This window comes from Lissotriton helveticus, chromosome 8 (assembly GCF_964261635.1).
Source record: "Lissotriton helveticus chromosome 8, aLisHel1.1, whole genome shotgun sequence".
Taxonomy (NCBI): Eukaryota; Metazoa; Chordata; class Amphibia; order Caudata; family Salamandridae; genus Lissotriton; species Lissotriton helveticus.
The window spans coordinates 294202580-294220229 of NC_136069.1; the positions used below are offsets into that span (position 1 = coordinate 294202580).

General features: G+C 44.5%; 1 protein-coding gene across 1 annotated transcript in view; it reads right to left on the minus strand.

Annotated features, from left to right (window-relative positions):
* The window catches only part of ARHGAP20 (Rho GTPase activating protein 20), a 259386-nt gene that overhangs the window by 30022 nt on the left and 211714 nt on the right, over window positions 1-17650 (minus strand). The window contains exon 11 of the mRNA XM_078657062.1: window positions 15080-15241. Coding sequence (XP_078513188.1) covers window positions 15080-15241 — 162 coding nt within the window. The remainder of the gene's footprint in view (window positions 1-15079; window positions 15242-17650) is intronic.

The window sequence follows — 17650 nt, forward strand, 5'->3', positions numbered from 1 at the left end:
TATCTCCCAGACTCCTTTAGTGAAATATGCAAGAGAATGCTGCTAAAAAGTGCTCTTTGCTGTGTTCAAGAGAGTTGAGTAGCCTGGATTTACTATTTGTGGAGAGGCACACGGTGTGGAGAACATGAGCAGCAGAATAGAGACTTTGCTGCAGTGCACTTTGATCCTAATAGGAGGTGATGCCAGAAGTAGGAGTCTGCAATGGCAGTATTGGATTTGTTGATTTCATATGGTTATTGACACTGTGGTGCAAGAAGGGAGCAGCCTTTAGTGAGAAATTTGGTCCAAGAATCCCCTTAGGTGAAACTTACTTTAAAATCAAACCAATATTGTGCTTTCCCCACAAATGTTGAGTTGGTCTTGCTTGTATCTGTGGCTTTTCATACAACAGTGTGCCAGACTCAGATTAATGAGTGAAACAACTAATATAATGCACATTCACCAAAGGTTTCTTTTCGGCAAGACCCAAAAGGAAGAGTAGGCAAGTACAGAAATTAATTTGTGACATAAGAGATGCTTTTTGATGGTAATACAAATTAGTCGTTTTAGTGGCCAAACGACTGTAGAGAGGAAGTAATCGTGGTATAGGAGGAGACAAAGATGGATAGACACAAAGGGTGTTTCAAGGACAGATATAAAAGAGCTACTAAAGAAAGTGCCAAAGAATTCTTTACTTAAAAATAAATTAGATCAATTTATGTAATGAGAAACAGAAATGTCATGCCATTAAGGTTTAACAAGACAAGGCAAAAAAGGAAACAAGCTTTGGCAAAGCCAAAAGTTCTGGCTTGCATTTTGCAGTCCGATTAGAAAAAGCCTGCTACACTGAAAACCCCCCCACAAATGGATTCTTTTCTATATTAAATACATCCATGTCTTACAGAAAGTAACGTGGAATAAGTCAGTGTGTTTCTATGCAAGGAAAAACAGGAAAAAGCAGGTCAAGTTTTACAGAGAAAGCAAAAGATACAGTCCAGTGCCTGAGCTCAAACATGATTATCAAAATTCAGATCATATATACAAGTAAACACAGCTCCTGTAAAGTCAGTGTGTTTGAGGTGCAAAACAGTCCCTAATGGATTGCCAACCCAGCACTCTATAGGAGGGGGAATGAGGTGAGAGGGAAATACATCTTTTGGTTCAGCCAAAGCTTAGTCTATAAAGACTGCATAGCAATAGGCCAGACCTAAAGAGGGTGTTGTTCAACCCAGTGGCGGCTGGTGACATTTGAAAGTGGTGTGCCGTAAAATAATTGTCGTACTGCACTACGGCGAGAGAGCGTGGTGAGTGAGCTTGAACAACCGACAGGGGATTGAGAGCCAGCTCCTCTCTGCCCACCAGTGTCAGCTTCACGCTGCCCCAAGCACCTTACAGTGCTCACCACTGCTTGCTTGTTGGAATTCATAATGCTGTGAACTTGCATATGAGGCCTCTTTGTACCTCATGTGAGCTACGGCTGAGCTCCTCCACCAATAGTGTTAACCAGGTATTAAATTGTGAAAGACTGAGAACTTCAAGGGGAAAAGTTTAGGGCATACTGTACTGATGAAAAAGGTGCAACACAAGGGAGCTTTCTGACCGAAGAATATTAAAAGTAGAGATGAGCACATCAAAATGTGAGGCGTTTGTGTAGTTCACTTCTGTGCTAGCCCTTTTCTGTGAGGGTTATTGAAGTTTGCTCTACTGCTGCAACGCCTCACTTTTTTTTGTGAAGTTTCTGTTTGAGTTTAAGTTTGCACAATGGTCTAAACTCTAAACCATCCCTTCAGACCCAATTGGTAAATAAATAATATATATATTCAAGCAATATGTGCACAGGCAAGTAAAGCTTGTCTTAACGGTCAATGTTATTTTTTCTTTAAGACTTTTTTCTTTCATCTGGCGCTCCAAGTCCTACAGTTGAGGAAGTCAAAAAGGTGACGCTAACAGTGACCTTTTAAGTCAGATACACCATTGTTGAGCTCCATCTAAAAAAAGGTTGCTTGTGAGCCAAAACATCTGTGTGGAACAGAACTGGATTCTGCAGCTGCTGTCATATCACTATTGAGGTAGTTTTGCCATCTCACTGCAGATTTGCAAGGATCCACCATCTCTGAAAAGGTGCTGGCAGTGCTTATAGATCACAGTTAGCTTTACTTGATTAGGTCTCATTGCAAAAGTAGTCTACAAAGTAAAGTGGAAATTAAGGAGATATGCTTTATACTTTAAACCGCCAGCTGTTTAGACACCACTCGTATGGTAGATCTTCTAATGTTTGAAGATCAAACTCAGTGAGTACCATAAAGAGAATGCACTTGGTGTTGGCTTTCCTCCTATTTCTTGCTGCGACCCCGAGCATGATGGATGATTGACTCTTAGTATTTAAGTCATCATCCTTTGACATTGTTGCATCATGCAAAATAGTCTTGAGGTGAGGGAGTGTCCAGTCAAACCATTAACTGAATAAACATATGAAACACAAGCGAGAAAGCCTAATATCAGGAGAGGGGAGTGTTTTAAATAATTCAAGTGAAATGTCGGAGTTCACAAAAAATAATGAAAACGTGTTGAAAATGAGAGGAGTATTATGAACGAGAACAAACTAGTCTATTTACATTATAAGTAGTTTTACTTTATAAGTAGTTTTGCTTCCAAACGTCTAAAAGCTGTGTACAAACATCTGCGAATTACATTAGCCACACAAGAGAATATTTATAGACGGCCCTTGAACGTGTGAAATACGCACTCTAGGAAAAACAATGCATTTTATTTACAAACACTGCCACAAACAGGATCCATGCCTTCATTTTTCAGATGCAGATTCCAAGGGAAAATAGACTGCTATTTGGTTGACCTTGGCAGAGGTCTGAGGATAATTATGTTTAAAGCACCCTAGGTGAAGTAAAGTACTTTCCTCCCTATAATGTTTCCCTAAAGAATTTTATCAACAGTGAACTAAAAATGCCTCCCCTTCGGAAACAGCCAGATCACAGTGCTCGAGCGCGCTAGGGTTGACTGCCTCACCTTTTCAACAAGAATGTTGAAACACAAAGCGCTTCCTTTCACGTGCCAGTCGCCGATGCTCCCAGCTGACTTTGGAAGGGTAACATACATCACTGCGCAATTCGCAGTAAATTACCGGACACTGATTCAATACAGCCGATTTTTATTTTGCAAAACCGACAGAGTTCCAAGATGTCAATGAAAGCTTTGCCAGTCAAAGGAGAATGTAACGAGGGGTTTTAAAAGCAGTCACGACTCGCGCTCAAATACTCGCGTGGGGGAGGGGGGAGGTGTTAGGGGTCGCGCGCAAGGGCCTCTCTCCTCCAGTTTCTCCGGTGAAAAGGGGTCCTATTTGGATTGCAGTAGCTCTTTTAAATCCCTAGGCACCGGCACCACACCGGCATAAATCAAACACTTCCTATCCACAGGCACAAATTAAGCACGCCATCATCCCAATACACTTCACCTGCAGGGCCCCTCGCTGTTCTCATTCTCGGGGCCGCGGTACTGTCAGCTCCCGAGTCCTGACCTTCATTGTCCCCACTGCTGCCCCAGCTGTGGTCTGCAGCGCCTGATGGCCCTCGGACACCTCATTATACCTCACCCAGAAATTCCCCGCTGTGTCTGCCGCCTCAGCCTGGAATGCCGCCTCCAATGTTAAATCTGTTTATTACACAAGCATTTATTTTTAGGCCTTGGCCGGTTACTGCGTAAAAAACGCGGGAGTTTAAGAATTCGTCAGCCCAGTTCCAGGTCTGTGGAGGTGTCACTCACGCGGTGTACATTCTCCAATCCCCATAATACCACCAATATGGGCATATTTAAAAGTAAAACACTTTCACCACACAACTCGTAAAGCGCCACGCTGTGAGTTGATAGCCTCTAAGCGTTTCTGAAGTGGGAGAAGTGCATTTGTAGTGTTCTTCTCAGAAGGCCGCGTGACGGTGCAGATATCAGCAGGGAGCGTGGCATAGCCTGGCATCTGGCTTTGAAGCTGAAAGGGGCCCTCTGGAGCACAGGCTGACTCTTCCTCAAGTCTGCGCTCTTATCACATGATCTCACAGGTACTTACGAGCGCCCCGACTTTCGCAATTTCGTGACCTCTCGTCTTCACCACTTCTGCTTTGGTCTCCTGTACTCCTGCCGTGCTCCCTATACTTACTTAATAATCACTGCTTCCCCTGCCTCATCGATATGTTCTCTTGCTCCGAGCTCACTCGTGACTGCAGACAGAGTGCACATCCCAAGCTGGAAAATTCTGGAAGACCCCTCCCCCAGACCCCAGCACCCAATCACTAATCAAAACAACAACTGTCACTGGGTCTCTCGAGGAAGAGGCAGAGGCCCAGCCCCACCCCACTACTTTCCCTGAAGCTGAACTGGCCCACCCCCAGCCATTGCAATGAATTGGGAGCTTCAGACTCCTCCCTGGGCTCTACGAAGTTCGCCCAAATGCAAAGCTGTATTCTGGCAGTGATACACAGGTCCTGCCCCCCTGTGTGTCATCACTGCTCTGCTTTCTGGCTCCAGGGCGAAGAATTTTTCGCCCTGCCAAAAGCATGCACAGCAGAGGCAGAGGCAGCCAAGAGCCATTACCCCCCCCCCCACCCCCTTAAAGAAAACCCAGATTTGCCCATGTTGGTTCACCGAGCAGCCAGCACAATTTATTTCTAGCTGCTTGGTGTTCCACCTCACATTTCTTTAATCCCCTATGGGCAAAAAAATCTTCCAGACTTCCACTGAGCACTTTGTATTTATCATTTACACAAGGAGGGCTGTCCCTCCCAAATATTAGAGAATATTATTTTGCGTCTTTTGCACATTATAGTCACAGGTTTTCTGTTTTAGATCTCCATGAGTCGGATGATTTTTTTATCAAAAGGATGCTGTTGGAATTGAAAATTTATGACCCAGTGAGAATCACTAAAGATCAAAAAAAAGTACGCTATAAATCCCTGCAGTGGATCTTTAAGGTGAAAACTCAGTTTTTTAAATTCTATGGATTACCTAATTTTAGCAGCAAGACAGATTTAATGAATTTTAGCTTGGGAGACGCTGGATGTATGGACAAATATATATTAACCATTTGGAAGGAGAATGGCTTTGAGAAAATTGAAGACTTCCTCTTAAGCAACAGATGGGAATCCTGGGATGAAATCAATAGTCAGTTAATCCATTCGCACTGCATGCTGAACTGGTCCTTCATCAGGATAAATCCAAAACTTAGAGAACTCACTATAGGAAATATATTCATGAAAGAAAATATTTCCACTATCCTTAACAACAAAACACAAAAGAAAGAGTATTTGGATTAAAACACTAAGAGAAGGCAAAGATCAGGACCTCTACAGCAAGATTATTGAAAGATGGAAAAAGAGGGAAGATATTACAATTAATCAACAGGTATGGGACAAAATAAATAAGTTTAATAAAACCATTTTTCGAGGAGCAAATTTTAAACGTATGCAATTTTTTAACAAATGGTTGATATATAGAACTCCGTCCTTTTTGCATAATATCTTCCCCCAAGTAGCTGACAAATGTTTCCGATGTGAAGGAAAAGGCACGTGGAAACACATTGTTTGGGAATGCCCCAAAATCCAGGTATTATGGAAGGAAATAGAAAAATCTCTCAATTGTCCTTAAAACTAATATTGTCCTTGATGAATTGACTTCCGTCCCAGGTTGCTCTCCTATCCACACTGAACACGATGAGTTGCTTTTTATAGCTTCTTTAATAGCTAAATCCCTTATATTACAGTCCTGGAAAACAGACCTTGTCCCATCTTTCCAAGCATGGAAGATAAAATTACTTCGAATCCAGGATAGGGAAAGAACATACGCTTTAAGATCAGGGGCTCTGAAAAAATATGAGAAATTTTGGAGTGGGTTTGATCCTTAAATTTGCCTTGCTACTATTTATTCGGATTTAAAATTGGTTTATTAGGTTCGTTATGTATATGCACGATGCACTTTATAAATCTAGCTATGAAAAATTAACTGAGAAATTTCAAAGGGAATTTAAAGTTCCTATATATATTTTTTTTTTTTTGTTTTAAGCAGCTACAACCGGGCACTCCCAAAGGATATGCAAAAAGGTCGCACTCAAGCCACATCCACGCTTGCATAGCCCATCCGAAGAAAAGCCCATCGTAACCAGACGCAGACCAGTGACAGACTCGATGAAGAATCTTAAGCTGAACCAAGCGGAGACGGGCAGGAATGGCCACCTCCTTGGGAGAAGAGAGCGCCGATTGCCAATCTTCGTCGTCCAGTTCCAACCCATCGCAAACCCAAGCCTCCCGAAGTCGGACCAGTAAGTCCGCCCGATTATTAATCAATTTCTTGTAAATAAGAGAAATAGTGCTATCGGGAAGATGCCCATCAAGGACACGGTCCTCGAGGGGGGAAGATTCAGGCAGGGCCTCATCAGGAACCAAGACTGAGGCGAGGGCATGCCGGACCTGCAGGTAGCGAAAAAATTCCCTACCACTCAAACCATATTCCGCCTGGAGGGCCTGGAACGACTTCACACAACCGTTCGAGTACACGTCACCCACCTTACAGATCCCAATCACATCCCAGCGGTCGAAACCCTTGGTAGACCAGAGCCCGCCCAAACGTTCGGATGCACAAAGCGGCGTCGCCAACGTCAATCGATCCTCCCACCCCAAACTCACACTCTCAGCCCGCCACACCGTTACTGCAATCCTGGATGGGCCCACAAGATGGCGCCCGGCCGATCGGGAATAAAGCGCTCTAGTAAAGTCCCCACCCGGAAGCTGGAGTCTGTCCATCTCGCATGCAGGATTACGACCCGGGGAAAACATCACATGATTAATGGCAGACAACTGGGAAGCCCAATAACATCGCTTGATATCGGGGAGCGCCATGCCCCCGTCATACCAGGGGATGGTGAGCTTTGCGAGTGCGATACGGGGTCGCCCATCCCATATCAACTGCCGTTGAAGACTCTCAATCTCTTGGAAATAGGTCTTAGGGATAGCGTCATATGAGTTGTGAAGCGCGTAAAGGAATCGCGGCAAGGACATCATTTTAAACAGGGCCGCCCTGCCCAGCGGAGATAAGGGAAGCTTGCGCCAACGGGCCACATCCAAGCGCAGTCTAAGCAACGGTGGTAGGAGATTACGCTCAAAGCGGAGCGTCGGGTCCAACGTAATAAAAATCCCTAAGTACTTGAAGCCCGACCGGACCACCTGAATAGGAAGTCTACTCGGCAAGGGGGGCAAAACCCCCGAGAGAACATATACACAGGACTTGGTCCAGTTAATAACGAGGCCCGAGTTGGCTCCAAAAGAAGCAAGAACATCAAACAGAACAGACAGAGATTTACGCGGGGAGGTGAGGTATAAAAGGATATCGTCCGCGTAAAGCGAAACGCGGTCCTCAAAGTCCGGAGACCAGCGAATCCCCTTGAGAGACGGTTCCCACCGGAGCCAGGCAGCCAACGGTTCCAAGGCGAGAGCAAACAGTAATGGAGACAAGGGGCATCCCTGACGGGTACCCCTGCCGAGGGTGAAAGGAGCCGAGACCCTACCATTTACCACTACTTGCGCCAGAGGTGCCGCGTACAGCAACTGGACCCAACCAATAAAGTCAGGCCGAAAACCAAATTTCTCAAGAGCCGCCCAAAGATAGGGCCACTCCACCGTGTCGAAGGCCATGGACGCATCCAACGATGCCAAAATGGCCGGCTCCGTCAGAAGCCCCGCCCTCGCGATCGCGCCATGAAGACGACGTAAGTTCAGAGCCGTGTTGCGATGTGGGATAAATCCAGATTGATCCGGATGGACCAAATCACTTATGACCGTCAAGAGACGGGTGGCCAGGAGTTTCGCCAACACCTTGGGTTCAACATTCAGTAGGGATATGGGCCTATAGGAGGAACAAAGATCACGTGGTTTGCCCTCCTTGGGGATGACAACTATCGTGGCCAGTCTCTGATCATAAGGGAGAACACCCCGTTCCCGGGACTCCAGAAACATGGCGCGGAGATACGGAGCAATCCTATCCGGACGCAACTTGTACAATTCGATTGGCAACCCGTTCGGGCCCAATGCTTTGCCAGAACGGAGGGAACGGATGGCAGTAGCTATCTCATCAACCGTAAAGGGGGAGTCTAACGCCACACGGTCCGAATCAGAAACAATGGGCAGGGCTATATCACGCAACAGAAGGCGAGAGTCAACCACATCCCTCACAGACACAGGGGTATACACCACACGGAAGTACTCGGCAAACCGGTCAACTATCCCAATCGGGTCCGTTACACTCACACCACATGCAGACTGAATCACGGGTACCACACGATTAGCTCTCTCCTTCTTATCCAGCCACGCCAGCAATTTACCCGCTTTGTCACCCACATCATACAAACGTCCCTGTTGCTCCCGAAACATCACTTTGGCTGCATCCGTGACCAAGGACTTATAAGCAAATTGTTTCAGACCCAGGGCATGAAGCTTCTCAGGCGTGACACCAGATTCCAAGCCCTGCTCCAGTACAGAAATTTCCCCCTCAAGATCAACCACTTCTCTATTCCTCGCTCTCTTGGCCTCAACAATAAGGGAGAGGGCCTGCCCACGAATCACAGTCTTAAAGGCCTCCCACAGGGACACAGCAGATGTAACCGACCCCTCGTTATCCAGAAAATACGAGTCGAGGGACTTAAGTAAAAGGGTGCGGGTCTCAGGGGAGGTAAGGTACCACGGATTAATGGGAGCGACCAAGCCCACTGCTTCCACCCCAACCTCAAAACGAAGCCAGAGCGGAGAGTGGTCAGAGATACCCCTGGGCATGTGCACAATCTCACGCACAGCCGGGGACTGTGTCGCAGGCATCAGGAAATAATCCAGCCGAGACAAACTCCCATGGGCCCCGGAGTGAAAGCCACCCAACCACTGCTGAGCCGCCGGGGTATCCCTAGGGGGGTGGCGATCATGAAGGCCAGAGACTACCGAATTAAAGTCACCAGCCAGAAAGAGAGTACTATCAGGAAGGTCCAACAAGACACGGCCCAAATCTGAAAAGGTGGAAGTCTGCAAGCCGGGGGGCACATAAACAGTTAATAAGGAGAGGGTACGGCCTTCATACCGACCCACAAGGACAGCATACCGCCCCCGGTCATCCTGTATAACATCATCAATAGCCAGGGGGAGGGAAGCCCGAATGAGAATACCCACACCCCTGGAACCCGAGGTAAACCCCGAATGTGCTACGAGGCGATAGCCCCACCTGTTCATTGCATGACAGACATTGCCTATCAAATGAGTCTCCTGCAGGAAAACAATGTCAGGAGATAAACGTCGTATACATTTCAACACCACACTGCGTTTGATACGATCACCCAGACCATTAACGTTCCACGAAACAAATCTCAACCCACTACCACCATCCCACCCGACAAAGCCCAAACCCCCCATCAATGAGCACAACCACAAAAAGCAATTCAAATACAGAATAAAGTCGCCTTGAACACAGAACAGACAAACAACGAACTTCCCAACCACCCACCCCCCAAATAACAAGAAAACACCCCCCACCCTGCACCCCTGCAAAAAGCTAAAAAGCCACCCCAACCTGCAGTGTGCCTGTCGCCCAAGAACCCCTATTCTACACGAAGACCCCGGAGGAGGAAAGGCTCCGTTCCACCCGCCCCCCGATCAACAAATAACGAGAATAAGACCATACATCAAAACACATATGAGGTAGAGGAACATAGGCTTACATCCCTGGAAAAGTCAGACAAAACAAGGCATCAGTCAAAAACGAAACGTTCAGCTCTCAACATCACCTTCAGCACCGCCCGGGTGGGCTTCGGACTCAGTCTCAGGAGGTCGATTAGGCAGGGAGTCCAGCCAGTCATTCACAGCCTCTGGCCGATCAAAAAAGAAAGTTCGATCATCATACTCCACCCGCAGCCTGGTCGGAAAGAGCATTGCGTAACGCATCCCCAAGTCCCTAAGACGTTTCTTGGCACCACGAAATCCCAACCGCTGCTTCTGGACCTGTTGGGAAAAGTCCGGATAAAAGTTCACAGTGGCATTTTCAAAGGCTACTGGGCCCTTCACCCGCGAGGCCTGCAGGATAGCGTCCCGATCTCTGTAGTGGAAAAGCTTGGCAACAATAGGTCTCGGCGGGGCGCCTGGCTTGCCCTGGCCCCCCGGAACACGATGTGCGCGCTCCACTGTGAAAAATTTACTAAGGCCAGACGGTGAAAGGTGATTCTGGATAAGATCTTCAACCAGGAGATCAACCGAGTGGGGTTCTGGATTCTCCGGCACACCAACCACGCGAACATTACAGCGACGTGCCCTGTTCTCAAAATCCTCCAAGCGCCGGGTCATGAAATCGTTCACCCTGCGGAGATTGCCAATCTCCGTCTGAATATCAGAGACGTCCGTCGTGAGGCTGGAAGATTTGATATCCAACGACTTCACCTTTTCGTTCGTCTTGGAGAGATCGGCTCGAATCAAATTCACCTCAATCGCCACAGTGTCAAGTTTGTGGGCCAAAGTTTCATACTGGTGGCCTATGGATTCCCTCATGCCAGAAATGGCGCCCATGATGTCCTGCAAGGAGGGCTCCGGCAACGCATCCAGTACTTGGTCCGACGCAGTGGGACCGGGCAGGGCCGCTCCGGGGGACCCCTTAGAGTGGGTATAACGATCCATGACATTAGATTGAACCGGACCCCCGCGCAGAGGTGTCTTCGTCTTGCGCGTCTCTCGGTCCCCTCTGCCCGCCATTTTGAAGATGCGTCACGAGCAATGTCACCAGGGTCGACAGACCGGGCACCAGAAATGGAGGCCCCTGGACCAAAGGACTACAAGAGGTGGAGCACCAGGATAGAGGCAGCCCACTCCAGAAACAGTGCAGCCAAGGGCCAGACAACCTACGTGTATCACGGCCGCAGCTCTGGCCCAGCCCTCTCACCAATGTCCCAGTCTGAGGCAGAAACGAAACCGAAACTTAAGAGGGGGACTCACAAGACCAATCCCCCTGCCGTTGTTGTTCAACTCCAAGACGGCCACCAAACCTCACCCAGTCCCGGGCGCACTTCGAGGGCGGAGCCCAAAAGTTCAAGTGAACATAATTCAGGCACCCGATGTCCAAATCCGTTTACGAAAAGTCCAGGTAGATCAGCCCAACGTCCTCTATATGAATCCTCGCAAAAATTCAGGATTAAATCAGGATATCAAGCCGGGAGCGGCGGGGGTCCGGGGAGCGCTGTGCTCACGCGGCCATCTCGGATGCCCGCCAAGCTCCTCCTTCTCCTATATTTTTTTTTAACTCTAACAAAATCTTTTGAATATTAGTGAAAGTCTATTGCCTGTTTGCTCTTACACAATTTTGCACTTTATAATTTAAATGTTATAACTAAAAACTGTATGGTTGTTTTTAATATTCTTTTCTTCTAGACTGTATTAATTGGATCTCAAATAGGTCATGTCTCTTGTACTGTATTGTATTGTTATATATGAACTCTCAATAAAAAAAAAAAAAAAAAAAAATTTCTTTAATCCCCCAAGGGTGGTAGGGCGGCCCCCATCTCGCCCATGAACACCAGCCACCCCTGGTTCACACGCTTTGTAACCGTTTGATGCAGATTTAGTTCGAACAGCTTCAATAGGGATATTAAGGAACCAAAGAAAGGTACAGAGAACTAGAGAGGACTACAACTGTGAATAAATGTACCTTTTTTGCCAAAGGTAATATATTTGCTAGTGCCCTTTGAGAATCGAATACCTAGAGTGATATTTGTTTCATATTTAAAGGCAACTTCTCATGTGGTGAGGTCTTCAAACCGCTCTTTAGCTTTCAAATGAGAAACTTTATAACCGTAATAGCACAGTATTGTTCTAGGCTTCTACGGTTAATGATCTGAAAACAAAGATATGTGCTGAATGCAGAAAAATTGCAGCATGTAGAAAAGACAGGAATAATATTATATATTCTGACAAAATGTTGGGGACAGGTATTTGAATGTAAAGGCAAAGGGTGTGCGGAGAAGAAAGATTGGCGGATGGGCACGTAAAAGGTACGTCTATGTTGAAAATATAATGGAGCACAGATGAATCCGTAGTGAGTAACAGATGAGTGCAAGTAGAAGTAAAGTGGCATTGGAAGATGAACCCATTTGGAACTAAACAGTAATTGTTACTTTTGCCTTCTATGGAACCCCAGTGAAATACAACTGGAAACCACGGACTTCGGCCTTAGCAACTTGTACAACTTGAATCTCATATGAATACACACAAATACAGAAATAAATATACATCACGCACATACACACATTTCAACCTATTTAATTTAATTCACAAACAAAAAAATCAGAAGCTTATCTTCAATGGGAAGATTGAAAAGCTCCTATGTGTAGATTTATTTATAAAAGGCTCTAGAATATTGCCTTTTTTTTTGCTCTTAAAGCACACTCTTTTTGTCAGCACATACCAGTACTTCTGTCACTCACTTGCTTCGCTGTGAGTGATGGCATTATGCCCTTTCACAAGTTGCACATGTGCACACAAGGTAGTTCTCTTAAGTGGCACAAAATGTCCATACATTTTTTTGGTTTCATGTATTTATGCGGCTCTTACGAATCAATATTAGGATACCTCCAATTTTAAATTCCTTCACATTTACAGTGCATTTAAACCTTTTCAGTTTTGCTTTTTTATGTATATATATATGTACATACATACTTTATTGATCTGGTAAATTATTTAATTTGCTCAACAGCTGTAACCCCCCTGGGTAAGCAATGCTGACAAATCCCACGTTAAGAGCAGCAGGAATACAGGATTAGTGTAGATAGGAATACAGTGATATTGTGATGGCTTGATTCACCATCGGGGAGGGGGAGGATTGGTATAGTGTAATTTTGACACCACCTTTACACGTCCCAAATACATAACCTAAAAATGCAATTAGTACACGTTTCCTATGGGACATAACAATAATATGAAATGTTGCACTTGACCTTATTATTGAAGTTCATTCACTGTAGAATTAGGGAATTTATTCATAACACGGTGTGCCTTTACAGTATTAAATGAGACAGTCTTTGATGACTTGATGAATAAACCATACTCTCATATTTAAATGAGGTTTACTCTGGAAAAACTAATAGATTTATGTAATGTGCGCACTAATCTTACACATATATTTCATACATATTGTAGTTCTTAGCCATACTTACACATAATTATTAAAACATTCCTGTATGCCACATGCAATATTAATTTAATGCACTGACAAGTTATATTAATTTGTGTTTAAACCTGCACGCACATATTAAATGTGCACCATTGAATATTTTAAACCAACCCTTACTAGGCCTTTTTTTTAATTCTGCATAAAATGCTGTTTTCCATTTCTGCTTACATGACTTTTTCCTTGCAGTTGCATTCACACAACACATCGTCGTTTGAGACTAGATACAACAGTGTATTAGCAATAGAGAGAGTGAGCCTGAGAAGAAAACCTTGATGAAGGAAAATGAAGAGCCTTTTCTTTGGACTTTGAGAGGTTTAGACCTCTATTCTTATTCCCTTTTATTCTTGCTGAGTGTGGCTTAGGCTAACACTCAGAATTCCCATGACCCAAGAAGTCTCTTGACAGGGCTTCTGCAATGCTGGCACCTTTCATTCACATACTTTACGATTTTTCTTCAGTTTCATGAATTTTGAAATTCCTTAGACTAATGAACCATTCCCTTAGACCATTCTAGATTTACCCAAGTATAGAAGAGAGGACCAGAAACTCTTCTCTGAGCACCAGATTTTAATACTGATCTTTTGTATTGCTGTGCCTGAACTTCTGGTTTGCTTAATATTACTTCTGGTTTGCTTAACACTGGTACTCCTAAACTTCTTTTTTTTTTTAAATAATCGTTTTATTCAAGGAAAGGAAACCAAAAGGAAAAAGGAGGGAAAGGAAAAGTAACTGTGCACAATAATCACCTCTGAGAATAATCATAAGCAGTTTAGTTTGGTATTGTTTCCTTTAAGCAACACAGCAATGTCCACGCAGGGAGCATCATCTCGTCCCTCCGTCTCAGTTAGTCGATTGAGTCCTGTCTGTAAGGGTGTGGGAGGGGCGGGGGGGGGGCAAATAACCCCCCTGGTGCATCATTCCATTTACCCCAAACCTTGACCCATTTCCTAGGGCAACCTTGGGTTTCCCAATTGTTATTCTGTATCTTTATAGCATGGTGCTGAGATTTGTGTAACTACACTGGATTGCAAATTTGTAATAAACCTCCTGAACTCTAGTCAACGATTCCTGGTCCTTATTGTGTAGCCAAATGAGTTACATCGTTAATTGGAATTAATATTAACTCCCCTCACCTCTCATTTGGAAAGAAAGGTGCATCGAAAGACCAATGATAATAGGGTTGGCCCAAACGCTGCAGCAGCATACATGTTAAAAATAAAGATTTCTAGCAACCATGATATTTGTGAGCACACCACTATTAACAGTATGTACGGGCCAATAGTTTTTAGCTACATGACTAAAGCTTTTTTTTTTTTAAAGCCCTTAATGTGGCATCCCACATCATTTTGTAGGCATGTGTACCATTTATATGCGTGCCTACGGGCGCAGGCCCTTTTTTTTTTTATACAAGAGAGATGGCTCGAAAGTACACACACACTCATGGACTGCTTAACACAAGAAAAATGTTGTGCTTGTAAAGCAAGCAGTAGAAGCAAAGATCACAGTCAATTAAAGAGATTGCAAAGAGGTAATGCTCAAATGGAGGGTCAAACACAAGATGTACAAACTGGAACATGAATAAGAAACATTCAAATGAAAGAGGAAAGGGAGCCAATCAATGGCTGGCTCCAAGTCCCTCCATGTTCTTAGTATGCCACAATGCGTCTTGCAGCAAACACATGCATCATCTACTATGCTTGACCTAGAAAACAGACACACATAGCTCCTGATACAAAAACAAGAAGAGGGGTCAACAAAAGAAACTACTTTGTGCAGGCACAATACTCCTGAAATTGATGACATCTTGAAAGAGGTTATGTTGATACTGGGAATTAAGGAGGTAATGCTACTTGCGTACCTTCAGTACTGATGCAGTTGCAAAAATCGATTCACAGTCCAAGTGCACGTCGGCTTCGGAATCCAGCTTATCCTTGAGTTCTCTGCAGGCTTTGGCATTTGCAGAGCGCCTGAAAATTCCCTTGGTGAAAGGGCCCGCTTGATAAAGGGAGATCAGCATGTCCTGCAAAGAAAACCCAAGAACCATTGCTTAAAAAAACAATTGCACTGACATCAAGGGTATAGATTACATTTACAGCACTGCAGGGGCATGGTGTATATGCTGTCCAAATACAATGCAATGGTGCTTCATTTCAAGGTGTGTTAGTCCTAGTCTGAAGATACAGGACCTGTTCATAGGGTACTCACTCAAGCACCTCATTCCGAGGCCTGCTGTAGGATCCATGCTTTAGAAGCATGCAAGCCATCCCTGGAGCAAATCAGCTTGGTGGTGATGGAAGGAGAAGGCAAAATTTCGAGAGACTATGAGCAGGGCGAGTAAACTATTGTCTGGAATCTTGTGTGTTAAAGGGCAGATGAGCTTAAAATTAGACAAATTTATCCGGGGTTTTTTTTTTTTTCTTTTTTCCCCGGGTCCAATGATTACACAACTATGGTGCCCATGTTTCAGCCTTCGATGCGACAAATAACCGGTCAAGCCCGGTCGAAATTATACTGGGGGCGTTCCTAATGGCAGCCAAAGTGAGACTGAGCCAGTAACAGCTGTGGGATGTCGGGTCCCCCCTCACCATAAGATCCCATCCAGTATAACACTGAGACAGCGGTTTTTTGGCCTGTTTCTAGATGGCTTTCTTCTATCATGGTGGATATGAGGACAAAAAAAAAAAATTAGACAAATTTGAAAAAGAGGGAAAGTGGAAAAGGCAGTTATGAGGATATTGTTTGTGACAGACAAACTCTACATGAGAGGTTCCAAGACGTGCTCAAATTTCTCTCTACGCAGTATTTAAGCAGAAAGCGTACAGCGATAAGAGTTAATAAGAATTATGATTGAGGATAACTGACCTCGTAGCAATCTCGTGTTTTAGGATCAGGGGCACAAAAGCCATAATATTTCCAGCAAGCAAAACGTGCCGAGTGTGGGCTTTTCTCCACCTAATCCTAAAAACCTATGCCCGCCTTCAAAGATCAAACTACATGAGACTCCATAATAGGGCTGGATAAAGGTCCAGTTTAATTAAAGGCAAAGACGTATATTCGTTAACAGACTCCTGAAAAACGTCTGTCTGCTGGCAGAGGGTCCTGCAAGTAAGAGGTTTGTGCAAGCACTTTAAGATTCTCTTGAGCCACTGAAGCACTAAGAACTAGATTTCCAATGTTGCCTTGAGAATTATATTACAGTGCATTATATGCCATGCTGAACACTTCCTAATAAGTATATTGACTCAATTAGCAAAATCAAATGTATATGTTTATATGACTCCTAACGCTTAGAGCCCTGGATATAGCTCTAATGAACATTTTTTTTACAGCGCCGTCCTCAAGTTTATTAAAATAAAAATCGCGGTTTTGCTAGTGTGAGGGTTACAGGGGCTATTCAAATGCCTACATTTCATAGTTAAACCTGCATGCGGATTCCAAAGATTCTTGGACTCAGAATTTACCCACGATAAAAACTAAAACTGTTTTTATCCTGTAACAACCTTTCCCCTCCCTGGGTTTTGAGTTGACATTTATGAAGAGAGAGACAAGAGGGAGCCTCCCAGATCGCATGTCCAAACATAGCCTGGGCTGTCTGCATTTGTCTGCTTCTAGTATTGCCAGCTGAAAAGTTACAGCCATATGAAGAACAAGCTTCGCTCATTATTTACAGGTACAGCAATAAAATATACCAAGGCATCGAGTACGTGGATTTTATGTGGGACTGGCACATGCTCAAACCTTTTTCAGACACAATAATACACTTTTTCAGCCTTTGAAGGTAGCAGATTTAGGCACCGAACACAAGATGACAAAGCAGGAGAAAGGCTAATGGCCACTCTATCCTGAGTTCCAGCTTTTGGTCCCATTTTCTCAGATTCGTTGATCTGTGGTCTTAAGTGGTGAAATTCAGTGCTATCCTAAGGATTTTTGGGGCCTCGGGTAAGATATATTTTGTGCCGTAGGACCAGAATACTTTTGAATTTATTACCCATATTCAACTAATTCGAGCCCCAGGATAGGATACCAAACAACATCTAATTAAATGTTAAACTTTCAGAGACAGGAGCTTACAAAAACAGGAAAAAGCTCAAGCTGCTCCATGCCCGACAGAAAAACTAAACCAAAAAAAAGCCTGAATAAGCTTTTTGTGCTTGGATCTAGCTTTTTTGTCTTGATGAGCAAAAGTTTACAAGGACTTCTGGGTCCCCATCTGTTGCTCCTGTAAAAACAAAATAAGAGTGACTTGGTGAATGTTTGATGGACTAGTGCATAAAGTTAAACAAAGACCGTGGCACATTGTGCCTGATGTTGAAGCTTTAATTGACGAGTATTTGTAATCTTAATTAGAACATTGGAATGTTGAGAGCGCCATCGAAGACAATAGAGTGCTCTGGGTTTCTAATGGCTGGTAAAAGCTTGGATCTCCAAC